The sequence below is a fragment of the Sciurus vulgaris genome, assembly GCF_902686455.1.
Source record: "Sciurus vulgaris genome assembly, chromosome: 1".
NCBI lineage: Eukaryota > Metazoa > Chordata > Mammalia > Rodentia > Sciuridae > Sciurus > Sciurus vulgaris.
In genome coordinates, this window is record NC_136461.1 from 39521422 (window position 1) to 39545344 (window position 23923).

At 38.9% G+C, this 23923-nt stretch overlaps 1 protein-coding gene across 11 annotated transcripts in view; it reads left to right on the forward strand.

The window, feature by feature from the left end:
- Positions 1-23923, forward strand: part of ELAVL4 (ELAV like RNA binding protein 4) — an 85375-nt gene that overhangs the window by 35498 nt on the left and 25954 nt on the right. For all 11 annotated transcript variants that reach the window (XM_079154804.1, XM_079154807.1, XM_079154810.1 and 8 more), the window contains one exon: positions 1378-1618. In XM_079154804.1, coding sequence (XP_079010930.1) covers positions 1378-1618 — 241 coding nt within the window. The remainder of the gene's footprint in view (positions 1-1377; positions 1619-23923) is intronic.

Here is a 23923-nt window from a genome sequence, read left to right on the forward strand (position 1 = left end):
TCAAATGAGGAGAACTGAAGTTTGTAGAGTTTAAATCCCTTGCCAGATATCACACAGCTAGTGAGTGGCAGGACATGATTCCATTGCCTAGGAGTTAATGATTGATTTCAGAGAGACAGAACCCATATGATAGATAAATAGGGGACAGTGATAAAATAGAATGGAAAGGTGGGATTGATAGGGCCAAGAAGCCTGGGTGCAGGCCCAGATTTTGCCCTACTTTCTTGAAATGATAATGTCACCAGGTGTCTTTGGACTTAATCTCAAACATGAAAATACTGAGCTAGATTTTATTCCCTGAAGTACCTTTTGCTCTACAGGTCTGTGATTCTCCATTTTTGTCATCCGGTACAGGGCTTCTTCATGGCCTGGTTCCCTCAGTTTAAAACCATTTTCCATCTAGAAGCATGCCCTGGCCTCATCATCTCAGCACTTTCTCTAATTGCCTTTATCCTGTGAGCTGGGGTCATTGTACCACTACTCATACCCACCAGCCATTCACCTGTTTGTGTCCTGGAGACTACAAGCTCCTTGAGGACAGGGACTCTTACTAAATTTTCCCCCTTGTATGTTACCTGAGACAGTTCACACACCCAAGGAAATCTTTTGTTCAATTAAATATTTAAATCCAGAGAAAGTTCTTTTTTTTTTTTTAAGTAATGTGCAAGAGGACAGTCTTGGGCTGTGCTGGACCTAAGGTGAAGACCTGGAGAAAACTTTTTTGTTTTGTTTTATTACAGGTCTGGGATAAACAGCAGCAGAATGGCTAGATTTTAAAAAAAAAAATCATTAGATGATTTTGCAGCTCCCCAGCATGTACTTGTGAAATCGCAAGTTTGATCAGTGTTTAAGCATCAGTAGAAATCTCAACCCTTCCCATATGGAACAGCCCCACTTAACTCAATGTTATTTTACTTTATGAGATAGTTAATAAACAGGTACTGTATTTGATCTTGTGAGTGTAGCCCTCTATATTTAGCTTTTTCAGCTTTAATAGAACTATAATTTTAATCATGATTATTACTTTACATTTTAATTATAATTTGGTGTGGCTTAAGTATACATTTCTGAGAGTGATTGTGTAATGAAAACAGGAATTAGCTTTTCATTAACAAAATAATGGGAGAGTTCCCACTGCATTCTAGTCTGTGTTCAAAATCTAAGGGCTGGCCTAAAAATAGCAAGGGGAGTTTAACATTTTGGTTAAAAACATGCTTCTAAATTGGCTGTGTTCACAACCCAGTCTCTCTTGTTCCATCTTGCTTCATCTTGTTCTCTCCCTTTTCAAAAAATAAAATAAAATAAAATCTTAAAAGGACTTTGATTGTGTCTTTCAGATTTCAAAAGGCTTCTTTTATTATTATTACTTTTGTTTAGATAATTAGCACCATGGAGCCTCAGGTGTCAAATGGCCCGACATCCAATACGAGCAATGGACCCTCCAGCAACAACAGAAACTGTCCTTCTCCCATGCAGACAGGGGCAGCTACAGATGACAGCAAAACTAACCTCATCGTCAACTACTTACCCCAGAATATGACCCAAGAGGAATTCAGGAGTCTCTTTGGGAGCATTGGCGAAATAGAATCCTGCAAACTTGTGAGAGATAAAATTACAGGTATGTTCTTCCATATTCTAGACTTGAGACTCGCAGCTAACGTTGTTCCACTGGATATGGGGACTCTAGCAGAAATGCATGTGTGTAACTGTGCATCAGAGTGTCTGCATAATGTATCCTGCTTGCAAGGATGGCATGGACACACAGTTCTAGACTCACACCACCATACATATATGTACACCACATAAAACCAAATTGCAGATTGCTAGGACTAGGAAGCTGATGAAGATCTTGGAGCTTCGGCAACATTATGTGAAATGATCCTTCGGTTTTATCCTCTTTTATTCTTAATCAGCCACCACTTCTCTCCGTTCTTTAGTTCCCACTTCTGCCTTCTGCTTTCCCATACTTCACAGTAGTTTTATTTATTTTTTCTCTTCCCAAGCATTAGTCTGTGGGTGTCCAATGTTCTTCCATGTGTTGAGACAGTGTTTTAAAGGGTGCCACAGGGACTATGAAAGGGTGACACAGCTGCTCATTGTCCCTGAGGAGAAATAGGTCCTAAGGATAGCAGTTTATTCTGGAATATAACTATTCTGCAGTAGGAGGGAGATATTAAAGATCTACATTTGAAGTATTTTATTTTATGTAGTTGTGTGTTTTGAAGATACTCTGAAAAGTCAGGATCTTTTTACTTGAAAGTGAAACAGTACCGTACAGAATTTCAATATTTGAGATTTTTACATTGTGATTTTTTTCCTAATTAATAACTATTCTTTGAGGACCTGATGTTTGCTAGACAATGGTACTATAATTCTTTTGGGAACATTTGTCCTGTAATCTTGTTGGAAGTGAAAACATTTTCTTAGAAAAATATTGGACTACACAGTGATGGCAGTGAAGCTGCTACTCTTTGGTGCTCCACTCCTGAAACCATTCACATCAACTTCGAGTGCTTGTCAGTTGTGAGTATTGACTTTTGTTTCCCTTTCTTTGGATGATTTAATTGACGAGCAACCGGCCTAAATTAAAAGGAAGCTCTATGATTAAAATAGAGAGATAGGACATCTTGATTTTAAATCAAAGTCTATAATGTATATGTGTGCCAATAAATATATATTCTCCCATTCTCATAATTCACACGTGACTTTTCCCCCCTTAAAAATTATTTTGCAAAATCATAAAACTGAAATAACAGTGCTACTTTCTACAATGTAAATCACATAACCCTTCAAACACAATTTCCTCATCTATAAAATTGGAAAGTAATGCTTATCTCAAAGGGAGTGTTTTAAAGATGAAAGGAGAGGCTGGCTTAAGCACCATATAAAACACTTATTCTGTAGGAATCTTTCTGAAAATGGAGGTCGTTGCTATTATGGATATAGCGAGTAGGCCTCAAGGAGAGTGACCAGGACAGGTCTCCAAACACAGCCAGGCTTTAATGATCTTATCCCAGAGCACATCTATCCTTTAACAGAATTGCCTACACTTTCAGAAAAGCGGGTGTTTAGATTTCTGAATAATCTTTATATAATAGGATGATAATTCAAACCAAATTAAAACCAGTTAACCATATGATTCTTCCTCCCACTTCTATATAGAAAATGTATTTTTGATTTAGCCTTACCTTCTAAATAGGGATTCTGCCAGCTATATTAGTGAATATTATTAATCACCTTTTCAGAAGATTTCCCTTAGAATGGTAGTGAGATTTTTGCAAAGTACTGATTCATGGTGTTGATCCTTGTTTTCTAAAGACACATGTTTAAACAAGCAGATTCCTTTACTGAAAGAATGCTAATTTGGTAGTTCACCGAGTGTATTTGAATAGGAGTGACAGCTTCGAAGACAGCCTTTAATTTGGTATACAAAACCAAAATTGTCAACTTTGGTTTGTTTAGCACCCTCTCCAGCACAAGCAGAGACATACAGTAGCAATCTGAGCTTAAAGAAGAACTTATGGGTTGAAAGCAGAAGTACAATTTAGGCATAAATTTATAATCATGCAATTTTTTTTTTAATTTAGGCAAAATTTTTTTATTTGTATAGATCTTATGGGAATGAGGCAGGGAAATAGAGAGACCAGAGATATTTGCCCTCATTTGGTAGCAGTGTTTAATAAAAGTAGAACTTGTGGTTGTAAAGAGTGCTTATTAAATTCTTCATTTACACTACCTAATTAATTCTAGCATTTTAAATTAACAGTGAAACTGGTCCCTGCTGTACCATTCCGTAGATGCAGCATATTTCCTCCATCCACCCGTTGTTCAGGTTTAATTGGCTATGCTAGAAGTCAGAGAAGGAGGGAGAGACAGGGCTGCAGGGAGATGGGGAAGGAGTGAGAATTGCTCCAGCGGAAGACCCTCTGCAGCCTTCTTTGGGGGGTAAGTCATAATACAGGGTGGGAGAGGTGAGGTACATCACACCAGGCAAGTGGAAAGGCCTCAGCTGGTGGTTCAGATGTCAGGGTAAATGACATCATAGGTATTTTTGTTGCCCTGATTTTTAACTTCTCAGTCCCCCCTTTTCCTCCAACACCTCCTACAGATCTCAATGCATCTCGATCCTGTGAAGTTTACAAGGAGTTCTAAATATCCAGTGGGAGGATTGGGTGGTGGGAAGTGGCAAAAAGATAAGAATTCAAGATTAAGATTTTCCAGCCCCAAACCACTCCCTAAAAGAGTATAATGGATTCTTTTAGAAGAGGCTGTCTTCTATAAAGTCCAAATCCCTTGAGAGGAAGTGACCGTGTTGACGGCATTACGAGCAGCCTGGACTTCAATAACCCTGGATGAGGGTTATTGATGAATTCTCCATTTGAGAACACATTGAAGAAATTTGGGCATGAATTTAAGTGATGTGGTACTAGAACACAATTGCCACCAATTAGCAGGCACTTTTATGCTAAGTACTTGTAAGCAGTGGACATAACTTATTTTGTTCAATACAGAAATAAGTTATCTATTTTCTTAGATGAGGAAACTGAACCTAAGTGAGGCTAAGTAACTTCCCAAGACAGAACAGTTATTAGCAGGTGGTGGAGCTCAGGGAGTTGTCTGGAGTTTCCAAAAGCATGATTTTATGGGAAGCATGTACTGGTGAAGACTCCTGCTTAATCCCCATCCCATAACCCAGTACTACATTTTATTCCTTTCAGTGGAGATTGCTGGCCATCCTCTGGAGAGTCTGCCTAATGCACCATGGCTTTAAACAAGACTTTTGTGTATAAAGGGAAACAAAGATAACCATATTTGTCATCCATTGGGAATATAATTCAGTCTGTGTCTTCCTTCAAGATAGAGACGAATTTACTAAAAAGTGCCAGGTCTAAGATTCCCTTCAAGTGCTTTTGGACATCTCTGTTACTTATTAAGTAATGTCTTCTCAAAGATATTAGATTTTCATTTACTATTTGGGAAAGGATGCTTATCAGGGTAATATAGGAATCAGGGAGAGAAAACACATTTCCTGAGTTGCTTTTGTGTGTGACCACAGTCATGTGATGGCATTGGAAGTCAGGTCCTTTGCTTTTCTCCTTCATCCACCTGCAGTCTCTGCTGCTGGAGAGAAAGAGCAGTGGCGTGTGGCCCACAGAATTCATGCAACCTAGAAACTCAGGCGAAGAACACCAAACCTCTGGGGAATTTTTATTATTCCCATGGACTACAGAGAATTGATTTGTTTTTATTTTTTGTTTTGTTGCCTTTTTGGTTTTGGTTTTGTTTTGTAAGCATTGAGTTTGCTTGCTGAATCCAAATTTATATATATGATTAATATTTTAGGGAAGGATACATATAGCTTTACCAGGATGGGCCTGAGTGACTCAGAGTGTGTCTTTAGCTAGAATGCTGAATTGCATTTTTATAAATGCCTATCATCTAACCATCCCACCCAAAATTAATAAAGGGGAGAAAACAACAGAGAAAAATTCCCAGAGAGAAAGAAATCCAGTAAAGGACAATAAGCATTTTTGCCTACTCACATTGTATGATTATTAGCATCACAGAGATAAAAAAAGAACTACATTTTACTTGCTGTCACTTTCCATGTGTCCATGAAGTGTAACTTGCAAGGGTAGATTTCTGTCCATTTCAGGCAAGTAAAAGCTCTAAGGGGAGGTTTTGAGGACAGGGTAGTTGGATCTGCACACTGCTGTTTACAGAACTGAATATATTGAGAGACTGGCATATGGACAGACCCTAAAAGTGTTGTGGATAGTTGGAAAGGCAGGATCTTTGTTAGCTGGAGCAATTGGAAAAAGAAAGATGGAGTAAGGATTTAGAGGAAAGAAAGGCAAAGGAATAGAGCTAAAATTTCAGTGGAAGATCAAAAGCACTTTTTATTCTTCTGTGCTTTTGACACCAGAAGTAGAGCTGAAACATGCCTCTTTGGAAGCAGTGGTCTGATATGAAACACCATTGCCAGAATAAATGCCAAAAAAAAGATGTTGGTTAGAGTTGCAGAGTTGGACAAAGGCATTACCGAAACACCACCTCTAATCCATCTCTCTTTTTTTATAACAGATATTTGGCTTAATTAATATTTATTATTCAGTAGAGAAAGTAGAATAAGAAAAGAAAAAAAAACAACTCTTCACTACTGTGGACATCAGGGTGAATACTTTGTCACCGCCTTTGTATCTGGATTTACATCTCTAATTAAAGGAACTAGCTCACTTTTGATCTGATGACATGGGGTAACTTCTGTTCATTTCTGAATTTGTGCAAGTGCTAATAATCCTGTGTCTCTAAAAGTGAGATGTAGGACATGGACCACAGTAGTAAAAGTGACTGTTAGAGCTTTCAGGCCAGGAGGCCTGACACTGTTCTGTCTGCTGGGTGGAGAGGGCAAGAAGAGCGGGAGTCAGGGGTTTTGTAAGTTACCTCCTATGACTCCAAGGAACTGGGTTTATAAGAATACTAAGGGAATTTGGCTATGCTTTTGAGATAACCATAAACAATAAACAGCTTGGAAAAGTCCTAAAATACAAAAATGCTTTGATTCATTCCTGAAACGTGAGGTCAGCTGTTTATTGACATAATTTCTTATGGCACCTAGCAAAGACAAATAAGAATAATAGCAGCAGCTTTTGTATGTTTTCATGTGCCTTAATGGGTATTCTGGCCACTATATTAAATGCTTTAAATATCATAGTTCACTTAATTGGTAAATAGGGATTTCTCAAAGAATCATAATAGGCAGTGTTTAATGAGCACTTGCATTGTGTTGAGATTAGAAGATAGAGTATCAGGTAATCCTCAAGACTGCCATTTTACAGTTTAAGAAATTTGAATTTGGAAGCATCCAAGTAACTTGCATCTAAGTGACTTAGCTTCCAAGTATGGGAACTCTGACTGTGAGCTTTTTAGCATATTGTTTATCTCTGGCAGTTTCCTCCCAAATATTAAGCTGACCCCTCCCCTTTACAAGCCAATTCGGCTTGTGTACCTAGGGAATGAAAACCTTCAGTACAAGGAAAACCTCATTAGAGTTCAGAATCTTTTGTTTTGGAAAATAGCACACTGTGCATTAGAGAAATAAAATGTTTGAATTAAACAGATCGCCGTTTACCTGTACAAGGAAGACTACATATGAAATGGTTTTTAATTTTTGATTTTCTCCCTTCTTGAAATACCCTTCACTGTGTGCACCTTTTCTTTATTTTACAAGCACTGTATTGAAACGGATGCTGCCATGGATTTAAGCATAGTTAAAACCCAGCCACAATTAGGCATATCCAAGAAAATCCCAAGATTTGATTAGCTAAATGAACTTTTCCTACATGCACATTAGAGGAATATTTGTTAGTGATGGGAAGAGTGGAGGAGATGGTAGCATTTATCAGCATATCACCATATTTTGCTCTGATTTGGAAAATGTGCTTGGTGCAGTGTGATACATCTCCTGCATTCAGAGAAAAATCAGGCAGATTTGCATTTGTCATTTTATTTATTACCTCCCTGCAGTCATCTTATATATTTTCCACAAAGAAGAATAAGAGAGTTTTGATTTGTTGACTTGGGTTGGTTATTGTTGGGGGTGAATGGAAAATTTTTAGGTATGGTGAAGATTTGGCAGCCTAATAGGGTTTTACAAAATAGAATAGGGGTCTGCCTTATTAAGGGAAGCTTGAAGAATGTCAGAACATTAAGTGCAGACAGTAAACCATGTAATCATTGTGCCTCTTACACACTCATCAGGGGCAATCAGAGACCTTCCATCCTTCCTAATTAGGACTTGGTAGTTGAGCAGAGCTGCGAGGCTTATGCTTTGTGCAGGTACATCATGCATCTCTCGACACAGCTTTTCCCCAGGATGATGCCGGTCAGGATTACAGATCAGGTGTGAGTTCCTTTTGCCTCCTGACTGTCCTCCCCTCCGTCTTTCCTTCCAAATAAGCCAGTCATGCCCTGCTTCCGAACTCGGATAACCATAGGAAAGTATTCTCACATCCCAGGGGAGATGTCTCAAAGGATTTTTACCTAAGATGTGAATCAGGCCTGGGTATTTTAAGGATTTTCTATTTCTGGGCTTTAGCTGACTGGTTCGTAAGACCGATTCCCTATTCACCCAGCCTCCTCTCTTTCCCTAATACACATTCACTCCCTTACTCCCCCCTTCTCGGTAGAATGGCCTGGTTGATTGAGACTAGGAACTAAGCAGGAAGGTAATGTCAAACTGAAATTTCCACACATTATCTAAAAATGCAATTCATCAGCTTCAGGGTAGGAGGAAAGTGCTTTCTGAAATGTGCTAATGGGAAATTCATTTTTTTCTTGTCTTCTGAGAGGTGTGGTAGTGGTGATTTCTTTTTTCAATCTGCCCCCCACCCTCATTCCGCATCTCCCTTACTGCTCTTAACTGATGAACTCTGTATCTGTCTTTATTCCTCATAAGAAGTGAAGATCTTTAAGTTGCTTTTTCATTTTTTTCTACAGTGCCAAAATTGAACCTTGATGGGAGAAGATATTTCTAGTTTGGAAAAAAGATAAAACTCAGATAGAGACCATATATTTGTGTAAGGCTTTTACATTTGTAAAACATCAATCAGCCAACAGTATTTATTTAGTGTCTTCACTCTCAGACCAAATAGATGTTATTCTCTTTCCTTCTTGCTCTTAAATTCTATATTAGGGTCTTTGAAGAAATCAAAAAGGATAAGACATAGTTTGTGCCACATGTTGTTACAGGGGCAATGAGTGAGGAAAGCCAGGACAAATCGTAGGGCCCTCCATCAGCCCACAGATCTGGAAGGCACACTTGTGATGCATATCACCATCCATCTACCGTAGCTGCTTTATAGGAGTTTTTTTTGTTTTTGTTTTTGTTTTTGTTTTTGTTTTTTTAACCAAGGTTCAGTCTTACCATTCCTGGCCCTGGCTGTTAATATCATTGGAAAGTTAGCACAAAAGTATTCATAACAATATAACGAGGTTGGATATTTGATGGAATGCCTACTGTATATCAGCTACAGGGCTTGGGATATTATCTATACTGTCTCATTAAAACTTTATATTTTGCATGATCAATAGTTATAACCGCAGATGAGTAAGCCAAGCCTAGAATTAGCTGCTGTGTGGGGTTAAGTTTGTCTGACTACAAAGCCTATGGTCTATTACTTTACCACTCTGCCTCTGCAGAATGAAGGTAAAAGCAACATCAGTAATGAGTGTGCAGAGGAGGTTATCAGAACAAGCATCAAAGAAGAGTGAGACTTAAATCTGGCCTTGAATTTAGCAGAAATTAGATTGTAGAAGTAATTTATCCAAAAAATCAGAGCTTATAAGTAGTAGAACTGAGATTTGAACCCATGTCTGCTAGACACTAAAAACTGTGTTCTTTCTACTTTGCTATAAATAACCCTACCTAACACAAACAAGGTGACAGTTTGCAGATTTCCCTTGACATCTATGAGCCGAGAATCATTGTGTCACTGAGGTCAGGTACATATTTGCTCCGTGACTTTTTCCATATACTTCAGTTTCCTGTGACTTATAAGTTTTTCTGTTCAGCTCGTGTTTTATAACTTGAATGTCTAGTGAGGTGCAGGGCCGCATCAACACAAGGGATATACAGCTAGTTAAGGGTAAGCAGTCTAATTCTGATGGGTGCTAATGGAATTTCTCATCACAAACGTCTTGACTCATTAAATATTTTACTGGTGGTATAAGCATAAATACTTCATGATCCCAGATATCTGCAATTTGTGTTTGTTTTCAGAGGCTTTTACGTTCGGTGCCTCCTGTAACCTGTGGAATCTGATACAGGCAATCCACTTACTCTGTACATGAAGCCAGGGCAACCCAAAGATTTGAGTCAAGAACATGTAGCTTCTGATTTTCCTTGCGTTTTCTTCTCTTTTCTGTGCTTACTTCCTGTCCTGCTTTCTCTTTTTGCCTTCTTATTTATTTCTGTGCTACTTTGATCCACACAGGATTTGAATTGACTACAAAATAATATGGAAAAGTGCTAATTATTAAAATAGTTCTAAATTTAAAAAAAGAGGACTGAAGAAAATGAATGTAGAATGTAAAAGGAAAGCAGAGGAAAATTGATAAATTGTGACTTATCTGAGAAGTAAGAGATAAACTAACCTGGGTTTTCTTTACATAAAGGAAAAATGGATGGTGATGACCTTCATTCCTTTCTCAAGTGGTAACCTGAAGTTCAGCCCCACACCCCTTCCCACACCCTCACCCTAGCTCTTGCTGTGTATATAACTGTGGAGACAGTTGCCAGCTATAATACAGGATGGGATGTGAAGCCTGAAATCACATACATGGAACTTTTCTTTTATCTTCTTTCTTACCTGGACCCATTTTGGATTGATTGACCTGTTTTTATGGTCAGGGCAGGCAGGAACACAAAGAAGCTGCTTGCATGGAGTCCCTGTTCATTAGCATGGAACGCCATCAGGGTGCTGAAGGAGGTGTTCCAAAGCAGGCCTTCCTTGCCCACTGCCCTGACTGAAGTGTTACTGGCTTGAGTCTCTTCAGTCTTGTCATCCTGAGGTTGGGCACGGTGGAACTTCATTCAGTGTTCTGCTTCCATCTTTGTGTGAAAGAGTCCCCATAGTGAGTTCTGGCCCAGAACCCTGAGCTGGATGACAAACAGGAAACTTGAATGTCACTCTCACTTCCTGGTCCTGACAGTGGAAATCAGAGCCAGTCCTCAGACACCTTTGCTCTTCCCAGAGCCCCTCACCAGTCAGTGGAGCCTTCCCAATAAGAGACCACCTTGTAGGTACCAAAGGGAGAAAACACTATCCAAGAGCTCCATAAAACAGTCATACTTCCTGAACATGGCACTGAACTAACCAGAGTGAGACAGACTTCAATAAAAGTGCTGCCCTTCCCCACATACACTTAACAGATGAGTGGGTGGCCTTTTTAAGTCACTTTATCCCTGGGGACTTCCATTTCTTCAATATACAGTAGGGAAGATAAATCCTACCCAGTTTTCTTTGGCTGGTACTCTTGAGTTCAGACTAGTTGACGTATGTGACAGCATTTTGCAGAAATAATGAATCCCAGTTTGGGTGGTCCTGGCCGATCCTTAATGAAAGCCTTTAGTTCTGTATTTGAAAATGTCAGGATAATTTCTGAGATTCTTTCAAGAATTAGGCCACTTTCACAAGTAGCATCATGATAAAATGGAAGGATCCACCAAGTTCTTATTCTAGCTCCTGAATTTTCAGCAGATGGAGCCATTCTGTGCCCTTAGGTTGTTATCCACTAAATGGGGATAATAATACTGGCTGGAGTGTTGTAAGGTCAGATGAGCTGCTAATCTGTTGGCAGGTTGTTAAAGCGGTACAGGATATTACTGTGGTCACCCAGAAGATAGGACATTGTAAGCTGGGGACTTAGGAGGGTGAAGCAAGTAGTCACCCCACCCCCCCATGACAGGCTGGCTTTGCTTTCTAGTCTGCCTTCCAGATGTTTTGTTCAGTTATCTACGTACATCTCAGCAAAAGCTGATTAACTCTCTCAGACATCAGGATCTAACTGTTATTAATGCTCAAGCTGATCAAATTACAATGCCACAGATCCTACTTGTGCTGTTAATATTAGATTTTGGATTCCGGTCTGTAATGAATGATTTTTCCTCCATGCATTGGAAAAATTAGTTAGCAGAGTTCATAAGAAAGTTTAATTAGCAGACTGTTTGTGAAAATAGCGGTTGTGAGTCATCGTTAGAATGAACTAACATTTCTCAGGTTTGAATTTGTTTTTCTGTTCCTTGAGCAGCCACATAGGATCCTTTTGTTTGGGAAACTGCTGTCCACATGCTGCCCACTTGAACTGCACTGTGTAATAAACTAATAACAAAAACATCAGACTCTTAGAGAGGAAGAGGAGGTGTAGGGTTTCTGTATATTTGTGTATGTGTGTGTCTGTCTGCCAGAGGAATATCACAGACTCATTGAATCCTGCACTGTACTAGGCAGCATACCCTAGTGATTAAGAGCTTGATTGCCTACATCTATACCCCAGCCTTATCACTCACTAGCTGTGTAACAGGTGAATTCTTACCCTCTCTGTGTGTCAGTTTTCCTCATTCCTAAAACAGGGATATTAATAATAATATTGTGAGCATTAATATATATAAGATATTCAGAAAAGTACCTGTTGTATAGTAATACGATCATCCATATTTTATTGGTGCACTATAATTATATATAATGGTGGGATTTGTAATATAATTCTTACAGTAATTCTGTGACGTGTAGATATTATTAGCCCTATTTTACAAATGAGGAAATGGACTCAGAAAGATTAAGTAAGTTGTTCAAGGTCACATAGCTTCTAAGTAGTAGAGCAAAGTTGAACCCATGTTTGTTTGACCTCAAAGCTTCTACTTTTATCTGTTATACTATACTACTTCCCAGAGTCATATACCTACCTAGTTAATCAAGTATATATATTGTGCATGTGTTTTTCTATATGTGTATCCCTACAAGTGTGTGCTTCTGTATCCGTATAGGTACACACAATTATGTTTTGTTTATTTCTTGGGTATTTGGTTTTCCTAGTGTAATTTCTAGTGATGGTTGCATGCTGACTATTCACACATTGTGAACTAGAGCCAGATTTGAATAATGTGTACCGAGATGAAAATGAGTCTTCTGATACCCAACTCCTCTCCCCACTATGCATCTTTGTCTTGTCTAGGTTGTCTCAGAAGCAGAACTATGTGATATGTTCTGAGAAACAGAATCGCAGACTGTCACAGCAAAGAGAACTCTTAGGGGTGTTCTCTGGATTGGTCTCTCCTTTTCTATTGACTCCTCAAGAACTGTAGCTCAGCATTGGGAACCAGACCCTCCACCTTGGGGTAATTTCTTCCTCAGACAGTATTCAGTCTTGTTTGAAAGGCTAACATTCATTTGGAAATCCCATCTAAAAGTCTTTCCTGGAGGTGTTTAATCCATACATGAATTAATTTTTTTTTTAAAGGAGGCTCTGCCACAAAATAAGTTTGGGAAACTGAAGTGAACCAAAATTGACTTCTTTTTATCACTATTTCTCTAAGTCTGTGTTAACATGCATTCTAAAATGTGTTTTATAAAGCATTTTTTTTTTTCTTCTGACCTTTTGTAACTGTATTTTCCAAGCCAGGAGGGAAGAATGGAGCTCTATGAGGGATGTTTGCAGGGGTAGGAGAGAAGGAGGCAGTTTGGAACAGTTTCTACATGACTCTCCTTTCCTTTATTAAGAAAGAGGTGAGGTCCTCTACTGCACGGAGATGGTCAAGTGGAGGCTCAGTGTGCTGAGAGAATCTCCCCTAGTCCCAGGAGAAGCATCTCTCTAGCATCAGCATAGTCCCATTACACAGTAGGTAGTTTTGGGGAAATTATTGAGTACTGAGCACATTCTGGGCATGACTCAAACCATGGGTTCATTTGGTGTCCTGATTATTGGGATACCATCTCATTTTCCATTGTGCAAAGGCGCTGCACCATTAGAAAGTATTCACATGTTGCAATCTCACACTTATTCCGAGGCTCTCATTCATTTTCACGTCTACCAGGAATTTGACTCAATGTGATGAAGCTGCTCATACTTGCTTGGTGTAGCCATCCCCCAGCATTCTTTTAGCCTTTAAGAAAGCCAAAGAAGATGGCTTTCCTGATCGGTTCTTGCCCTACAGACTGATTTCTAAGTTATTTTGTTCTTGAGATTTCATGTCTTTATTTTCCCTTGTTTCCTACCTGCAAGTTAAATGGTGATTGAGAAAAAGGAAAAACATACATTTGTTTCTTGTTTCTTTTCTTCTTCATGAATCTCATTTTTAAAAATTTGTTGGTAGTGGACATGGTGGCACGCCTCTATAATCCCAGCTACTCAGGAGGCTGAGAGGCAGGAGGATCACAAGTCACAGGCCAGTCAGGCAACTTAGGGAGACTCTGACTCCAAAAACTAAAATAAATAAATAAATAAAAATAAATTTTAAAAGATAAAAATTTTTGGAATCAAATTAAGCTGTCAGACCACACTAATAAGCTTCATATGTGGTACCTTACTATCAGTGAACTTGATGACAGGGAAGGAGTTGTTTGTGTCTGCATTTCACAGAGCTATTAGTGGTAGGTCCAAGGCCAAAGATCCCCAAGTCATTTTTTCAGAAGGTACACACTGAGCCGAGCACCATGGTGCACACCTGTAATCCCAGCTACTCTGGAGGCTAAAGGAGGAGGATTGCCAGTTCGAAGCCAGCTTCGGCAATTTTGTGAGACCCTGTTTTAAAATTTTAAAAATGCAAAGGAGAGAGCGTTGCTGGGGATCAGCTTTATGGTAGAGCATCCCTGGGTTCAATCCCCAGTAACCGCTTCTCCTCGGCCAATTAAAAAAAAAAAAAAGAGACACTGACAGAGACTTTCAGACAAAGTCCTGGTCCTGCTGACAAAATTTGACATCCTGATTTATCTCTACATAGACAAGTTATTTATCTCATCTCCTTCGATGGGAACCATTAATTTTCTTTTACTTTAAATGAAAGCAATTTTAATAGATTTATATTCACTAATATTTGTCAAGCATTACTTTGTGCCAAAGCCCTCTCACATAACTTATTTATATGTTATCAGGAGCTTTCACAGGCCCTTCATAAGAATGTTGTCTGGTGGGAGTCTTGGGGGCAATGTCTTAGTACTAAATACAGTAGCTCTTTTCACCCACAGACATTTTACCCACAAAGAGTCTCATTTTGCCCCATAGCTAATTACAGTGCACATAATTAGTATTAACCTGATAGTTTTTCCTATCTCTTCCTTTGTTTCTAAACCCTTATCTTTAACATCAGGTGCACTTCTGGAATCACCTGTTAGTTTGCACCCATTCTGGATAGGAAGTCTTTTCTGTCAATATCCATACCTTTGTTTCATGTGAAAATCAGCCAAGCAAGAATTAAGAATTCTGGTTCGTATTTTTGTGGTTACCTGGGAGTTTGACAAAACCCTCCTCTTTTTGTTTCAACCCTTATTAAAAATATTTTTAAATGTGTGACTATTCTTTCCTGTCTTGTAAGACTATTCTGAACATAATTTAATTTAATGTTCCTTCGATTAAGAATCTTTCATTGCCCCAGGGTCATCAGTCTGAACATTTCTTCTTTTTGTATAATAAATGCTGAAGGTGAGATAGTTGTCACTGAGGCTTCTATTGTCCCGGTACATTACCTAGAATATTTTTTCCTTTCAGTCTTTTTTTTTTAAACTAAGTACTTGATACTAAGCTTTTTATCTTATGAATTTCCATTCTTTCCTACACAAACAGAAGAAAAATAGGGCTCAGATTAGTTCCATTTTTCATTTGTTGAGGTTTATTATTAAAATTTATATTTGAAGACCTGTCATTTGGAGCATTTTATAAGGACAAACCCAAAAGGGTAAAAAAAAAAAATCTCTTTTGAGAATTGGTTGCTTGGCTTTTCTTATTGCATAATGAACCCTTCTGTTTTGGAGAATGCTGGAAATGAGTGTAGATACTCTGAATTTCCATGTGCCTTATGATGGTTATGGAGGTATCATTTTCCATCTGTGTGAAGAGTTGGGTTTATGTTTTCTGTGCTATCAGGAAACTCTATTAAAAGCTTGTGTGGGCTTTAAGAATTGGATGGATTCATTTTGGCATCTGAGGCCTCTGGACATGAGTGTCTTTGATCTTAAATGGCAGCAATAATGCCTACCTTGTCAATTGTTTAAGGGAATAGATGAGATGATAGAAATAAAGCACTTGGTACAGTAACTGATAAAAACCAAAAAAAAAAAAAAAAGATAACTTTTTTGTTACTATTCATTCACTTTTTAAATTCATTCATTTATCCACTCAACAAGATTTATCGAAAGTCTACTATATGCCAAACATGGGTCATACCAAGATTAAGACATCCCACATCCCTGTCCTTAATAAAAGTTCATTGAGAAATACATTCAGTTCAGTAAGCTTATATTGAATGCCTGCTGTGGGTCAAGCACTTTGCTTATTGCTGTCTTGACGCCCATGATGTGTAGAAATGACATCTACTTAGGAAGCCAGAATATAGCTCCTGGAAATAACCAAGGACTGACTAAAGGTGATTTCACATACTCTGGGAATTTAGAATGAAAGTCTTGGTCTTGGGTTTTCAATAGTGTTGTTAACAGAGAGCAGACATGCTCAAAATTTCAAATTCCTAGTTGATTCTTAACTCTTTGCCAGAGGTATAGGGGGTGTATACACATCTGAGGATAGATTAAACTTAGAAATCATATTGACAATACCATTTCCATAACCAGTGGCTTTGTGGAAATGATGACTGTGAACTTAGAGGCAATTTTCTGTCCTCAAGGGACAGGTGATCATGTTGTCCTCTCCTAGAATACCCTTCTCTGCCTATTGCCCTTGTCTATCTGTTGTCTCACTGTCTTGTCAATCTTTTCAAATGAGTCTCAGCTCAAGCATCATGTCCTTCAGAAAGCCCTCTCTATTTCTCCATATCATAACACCAAACCATACTCCACTATCATTGTTAATTCCTGGGTCTGACTTTCCTCCTTGATTCTGAACTTCTTGCTTCTTCCTTAATCATCAGTTCCTGTATTTGTAGAAGGGATTTGAAGATGAGTGATTCTAAAGTCCTTTTAAGACTGGCATTCTAGGATGCACCAGATTCAGTTTGACATGCACAACCAAGCTAGGAGAATAGGAATGGGGTGCTTGGGTTTTATCTTGGAATCAACTGGAAAGAACAAGGACTTGGAGATGGTACTGAAAAACAGGCTCTCTCTGTAGAGGCACACTGCTAGGTTGGGACAGGTGGTTTAGCATACAAATGAGTGTATATTGCAGAAACCAGAGCCCTGCAGAAAGTACACTGGCTCTGGAGTCAGGCAAACCTCCCTTCCATTTCCTAGGCAAGTAACCTTGGGTAAGTTATGTCTCTTTCTGGGCCTTAGTTTCCCTCTCTGTAAAGTGAAAATACCTGCTTCAGAGGGTTATAAAGATTTAAGTAATGGTGTAAGTGAAGTGCTTGGGCAAAAGTGCTCAATAAATATTTCTTACCATTTTTGCTTTCTCAGAAGTCAGGATAAACCGACACTAGCTGTGATCTTTGAATCTAAAATAAATATAACTTAGAACCTTTGAATCTTAGTACTAGAGGGGATATTATGGGTCAATCTTACATACTGTTCCAGCATCTCCAGACAAAGAGGTCTGGCTTCTGCTTGCATACTTCTAGTCATGGAACCCTTAGCACCTCACAATGTAACCCACCCCCTTATAAAATCATTATTAGAAAGTTCTTCCTTTAATCAGTGCAAAAATTCACCCTTTCATTTTCTACTCCTACCAGATCCTTTTTCTCTCCCTTGTGTATCACATAGGAAGTATACCCATGTCTTCCCATGACAGTCTTTCAAATATTAAAAGGAGCTTTGAGCCCATTTAGAGTCTTTTCTCCTTCAGATTAAATGCCCACTGATCTTCCAAGTGTGTTGTATAGGATCTGGTTTCCTCTCTTACCCAACTTCCTTTGGACACAGGTGAGCCTCTGGTAAAAAATGATTTTGCTGCTCTTCCTGGTCCCCTTTTGTCTGGTATGTGGGAGGACTGAGAGTGGTTTAGAAGGTGTAAATATGTATGTGAATAGATAATATTCATTCATTCACCCAACAAACATTTCCTGGATATCCAAAAATATCCTGAACGCTTTATAGATCATAGGGGTACAGGGATCATATTGGTCTCAAGTTACTCCCAGCCAAGTGGGGAACTGAGACATTAAGAGGTGCTTTTGAAAAGGTGTGTTAGTGCGGCTGTTCACATAACCAGTAAGATTGAGGGGATTTTTACATATGTAAAATTTGCAAACCTACCCCCACACTGCCTTCCTCCTTCTCTGATGTATTTTCTCTCTATAACTTACTATCATCTGACCACTTTTACATTTTACTTATATATTTCTTATCTATCTCCCTCACCCTCAGTTAGAAAATAAATTCAGTGATGGCAGAAACCAAGTATTATTTGTCTTTTTGTGTGTTCCCAGTGAGTGGAACTATGCCTGACACATAATATTGCTCAGTAACTAGCTGTGAGATAAATTTCATGCTCAAATTCAGCACTCAAGTTGGACCATCATAACATTGATGGGGGAACCCTATCAAACCTCTGTATTTCTTCTTCAAAGCTCAGTTGAAATGTCCCTTCCTTCAGGAAGCCTTCCTTCCTCTGCTTAATCAGAATATCCACCTACTCTCTGTTCTTATATATGACTTGAAAGAAAAAAATCTCTGCTATATTTATTATTTTTTCTGGGCCATAATTAGTTCTTAGAACTGTCTTTCCCTTTTACATAAAAAGCTTCCTGAAGGCAGGAACAATTTCATGGTTATTTTGGAATCCACTCAGTGTCTAGCATGTAACAATATGTGCCAGTTTTATGTGGAATTTATGTGCTTATTGCACATCATGTGCTCCAATGTAAAAGAAAATCATCAGAAGAATGCTCTAGCTTTGAGGAGGTCAGGGCCTTGTTGAAGAGATAACTTCCACACTGACATTAGTGGAAGGCAGTGTCTAGTGGGGCATGAGAGAAGAGGAAAAGGAACCATTCTCTATGGAACATCTGTTACATGACAGGCCCTTTGCATGCACTTTACTGTTTAATACTCCTAACAACCCCTGAAAAATATATTATTGACCCCATTTTATAGATAAGAACACTAAAGCAAAAAGAGACAAAAAGAATATAAAATTTGAGGACAAAAAGAACTAAATATGTTAAGAAATTCTGAGAACTTCCTCACAGAGCTTCCCTCCCCCATTACTCTGGGTTGGGTGCATAGTTTTCCCAGAAACCAAGGCTTGGGGAAGTTAGTTTAACTTAACTAGAGTCACACAGCAATAAGCAGAAGAACTGAAATTCAGACTCACATCTGACCCACTCTAAGTGACCAGTGCATCTCCATCTTTAATGTGCTTTTGAGTCTGGATAAGATCCTGAGGATCTTATTGAAATGCAGATCCTGATTTGGTAAGTCTGGGATGACTTGAGAATCTGCATTTTTCACAAGTACTCAGTGATGGCCACACTCAAAGTAGCCAGGCTTTAAACCATCCTTAATTTTTGCAATTGTGTAAACTACCAAAAGAAGATCAATTTTCTGACTAATTAGATGTAATAACTTGAGGTTGTCAGGAGAAAAGTCAAGACTGAGATGACAAAATTTTTAAATCCCCCCCCACCCTGCCTTACAGGAGCGAGGATAGGGAGCAGAACCATTGGTGCTGTAGAACCCAGGGTATTTCCAGTCAGTGTTAGACCCCCCAAGGCTGACTGAGTGAGCTCCCTTGACTTACCCAATACAGACGCTCTGTTGGGCACTTACAGCCCCTGTGAGAGAAAGAGTAAGCACACAGACCTGGGTCGGTTCGAATCCTTAACCCTGGAAGCTACTTCCTAGTCAGCTTTGGGCAGGTTATTTTAACATTTCTTAAGCTTCACTTTCCACATCTGCACAGTGGGCTTGGTGATACACAGTTCACACAGGATGACATGCGGTAACATGAGTAAGCCACTTAGCCCAGGGTCTGGCACAAGATGGCACTAAATAAATTATAGCTGCCATTAGTCCCCATGTTTAGATAATCTCCACAGTGATCCTTTGATTGTGAGGATTAAGGGATTGTCTCTAGTTTCTCAGATAAGGAAACAGTCTGGTGAGGCCTATATGACTTAAGGTTATACACAAGTACAGTTTTGAGCCACACGCACATTTATAGATGCAGGAACAACCATAGATCCCTCTGCCCCTGTTTTGGATGTGTAATGACAGATTCGAGGCAGCTAACAGCAGGGAAAGGCATCTCAGAACTGGCAGTGAGGGCATCCTGGGATTTGGAGTTGGCTGCGATTAACCTAGTATGTGAATTATCGCCAAGCAGGTGATCTTGAGGTGACTGGGGATTTTATCATGTGCTTTTAAGAACAGAATTTCAGCCTGAGCTAGGGGTTCTAATGTCCACAAAAATTCCTTACTCAACTGAGAAGTTTTCCTCAACAGCATCTACCCATCTGGCTGACCCCTCGGGGGCTTGCAGATGAGGGGAGGAACTGTTAGGTTTCTGGAGAATGATGGTTTTGAAAGAGAAAGAGCAAAGTATGCAGGTTGGCAGTGTAGAAATGCTGAGGTTCCTTCCGGCCCGCTTCTCTGCCTCTGTGATCAGCCATGAAGATGTCAGCAGCACAATAATCCCTGGGATCCTAAAGCAAGGAAAAACCACTTCTACCCAGAATCCTGGGAATATAAAGGATTACAATCAGCTATGATCTGGTCACTTACTAGAGATTGAATATGATAAAAAAGCCCAACACAAAACCACTTAAAACAGTTTACTTTTTTACTTAGATGATCAAAAAAAGCCTCTGAGATATTTCTGGCCCTCACAATATTAAATAACATGATATTAATAACATTTTACTTCAAATGGGGCAACTAGTACAGCAGTATAGCAAATAGTACAGGATTTGGAGCTAAAATGATCCAGATCAGAGGATCTGCAAAACATGGCCCAAGGGCCAAATTGGGCCTATTGCCTGTTTTTCTAGATAAAGTTTTATTGGACCACAGCCAGGCATTGGTTGATATATTGTCTGTGGCTGCTGCACAGAAGCAGAACTGTCATGACAGGGACTGTAGGGTCCACAAGACTAAACTATTTTCTGTCCTAACCTACACATAAAAAAATGTTTGCCAACCCCCGATCTAGAATGAGATCCAGCCCTATGATATTGGGCAAATTATAGTTTTCTCTGAGCTTCAGTTTCTCCATCTGTGTAATGATGATTACCTCTTTTCACCCAGGATTGTTATGAGAAAAAAATGCAATAGAATGGATGGGAAAGCACTTTCTAAATCCAAAATCACTGTGGAATTTGGGCAGGGGTGATTCTTGTTGTTCACCTGATCTGTGCTAGAGGAGAATTCACCCAGGACATCCTCTGTGTTTCGTTTTTCCAGTCCCTGGTGTCAGTTACTGTGTTCCCTCCTTCCTCGCAATGCAAAAAGAATTCCCCAGGTACTTTCTCTGTTTCTTTCTTCCCTCAAATATACAAAACATTCTAGTCATATGCTTCCAGAAATGAAAGATTAGTACAAAAGCATACATTGATTCTTTTACTTACTAAGCATTTGTTAAGTACCTACTATGTGCAAAGATACAAACTTTTATAAGCTAGTTCTTATGGAAAGAAGTGTCTGGTTTCTTAAAGGAGAAGTTAGATTCAAAAATTATTTTAACGGGGTGGAGAGTGGCCATGTCTGGAGGACACTATGTGTTTGTGTGTGCACATGCCTCTGCTGCATAAAAACAGGAATATTTAGGTTCAGATTTAAGTATAGCTTGTTCATAACAAGAGCCTGTATAATCCAAAATACTGAGGTGACTTTAAATGTACCACTATGTATAGAGGTTTTCTCCTGGAAATTACATTTTGAATTATAAGTTTCCATCCCAGACTGCCAAGAATGCATTTCCTTCCTGTGCATGGTAGGTGGGGACCCCTCACCCATGCAGCTGGACAGGACTCTTAGGAACTGATCAAATATGAGGGTTGTAGGTCATGTGGGCATCAAAAAGTCAGATTCTCACTACAGCTGATAAGTTTTGGAGATAGTCTTCATTTCATAATATCGTTTTTCTCTAACAGAGATAATTCAATAAGCATAACTTTGATGATTTCATTTTTGTTTGTCCAACTTGCCGTATATATAAACTTATAAATTGGGAACAAAACCAAGGTTTGTTCATTTTCTTTTGCCATATGTATATACTCAAATCTTGTTACTCTGTTGATAATAAAGGGAAAAGATGTAGCTACTGGGGGGAAGAATAATAAAAAAAACATCATCCATTTCTGAATTGGAGATATATATGCACTTAGTTGTAGCCTTCAGACTGGATCCCACAGGCCCTCCCAACATGATGACTCTCTTGGGACCCATGGAAAAAATGTCATTCTTTGTTAATTTGTTCCATCTATATTTGTCCATGTTCATTTAAACATAGAACTGCAGATCCAAAGCCCACCACCAATATATGCCCACCAAATATAAAACAAAATTCTTCCTCACTTTATTCTCCCTCTCAACTAAAACAGTTCCTAAAAGAAATGAAGCTTGGGTTTTTATATTTTCTACCTAGGAAATTAATCTTCTCTAGGGCATTTTAAGAGAAAATACTAGATCCATAGAGTGCATTTTTATTAGACATAGCTGGACCCCTCCTATGATGGTGAGAAGTCATGAAAAAAGTCTGTTCATGACCAGAGTAACCACAGGTAGTTTCATTGTGCTGCCAGTTTATCTCAGATCTTTCAATTCACAGGCAAGTTTTTCCATCTCTGTCCTCTTTTGTTCAATGCACTGCTCTGTTTTAAAGTTTGCAGTTCATTATTTTGTATCAAGGAGAATCTCCATCTTTTGTTCCCCTTTCTTTCTGAAATAACCTTCATCTGGTTTTCAGTTTTCCTTCCTTCTTGATGTTAAACACAGTCTCTCTAAACCTAGGACAGGTGATGATAGCACAATAGTGCTAATTTTAGTTAGGAACCAAAGTGATGGTGGATTTGGGACTGATATAGGCAGGTGGGTTCAGTGACACATCTTGCTGGTCAGGAATCTTTCCCCCACTTGACCTTTGCAGCCTTCCCAAGACCTGAGCCTGAGTGTGTTTTCCTTTCTCCAGAAGCAAAGGTCTAAAACAAAGATAAAATTTAGAATATAAAAACTATATCCACTGTATTCATTTTAAATGTATGTCAATATATGAATAATTTGTAAAAGTATAATGTATTGGAAACTTGCACCACTGGAAAACATAATAAATTCTTCCACATATTTTCCATCACTGTGATGAATAAGGAACTTTTTCTGTGTGAGTTAGGTGTAATGTTTGCAGCTGAGTGATGTTTTGTTTGTATTTTTTCACATTCTATCTTAATTTTACACAAATTACATTGGACTGAAAAATGGACCATCTGACCAGTTTGCTAGAACTCATATATAAGGTTCATCATTGACCTAATTTCTTTAAAAATGCCCCTTTAAAGCAGCTCAACGTGGTGCATGACTGTTTTTAAAATGATTATAAGAATATTTTAATACAGCAATTTTTAAGACTTCTTGTATATGCAAGGTAAATATGACTGAGGAATTTGCATGATGAAAATGGATTTAATTAGGTGAATGTAGTTAGGCTTGATGAGGTAGAGCCAAATTTAGGATAAATGGTATTTTTAAACCAATGAAATTGGTCTCTTGTATTTGCAAAAGGAAGGTTTTCAGACCATGTGGCAGGGCTTACAATCCACACACTGCTCTCTTTCTCTTTCTCTCTCTCTCTCTCTCTCTCTCTCTCTCTCTCTCTCTCTCTCTCTCTCTCTCGCTCGCTCACTCTCAGTCTCTCTCTCTCTCTCTCTCTCTCTCTCTCTCTCTCTTTCTCTCTACACACACACACACACACACACACACACACACACACACACACACACACACACACACCACTCATGCATCATAGTCACACCATAAAATGGAAAGAGAAAGGTCCTGGCAGCAGAGTGTGCCCAGCACTCTTTCACACTCTCTTCCCTCTTCAGTTACCCATTCTGCCTGGTAAAGGGCCCATCTAGCAAAGTTTGCCTCTGTCTTTCCAATTCTAACTGTTCTTCCAAAACACAAAGGCAAATCCTAATTGAAGGTTGTCGTCTGAGGTTTTTCTTGGAAAAGGAGATGACAGTCTTCCATTAGGGTATGCCATGGAGATTTCTCATGCTTCTCTTTGCTTCCATCCTATGAAGGATAACAAAGTCACCCAT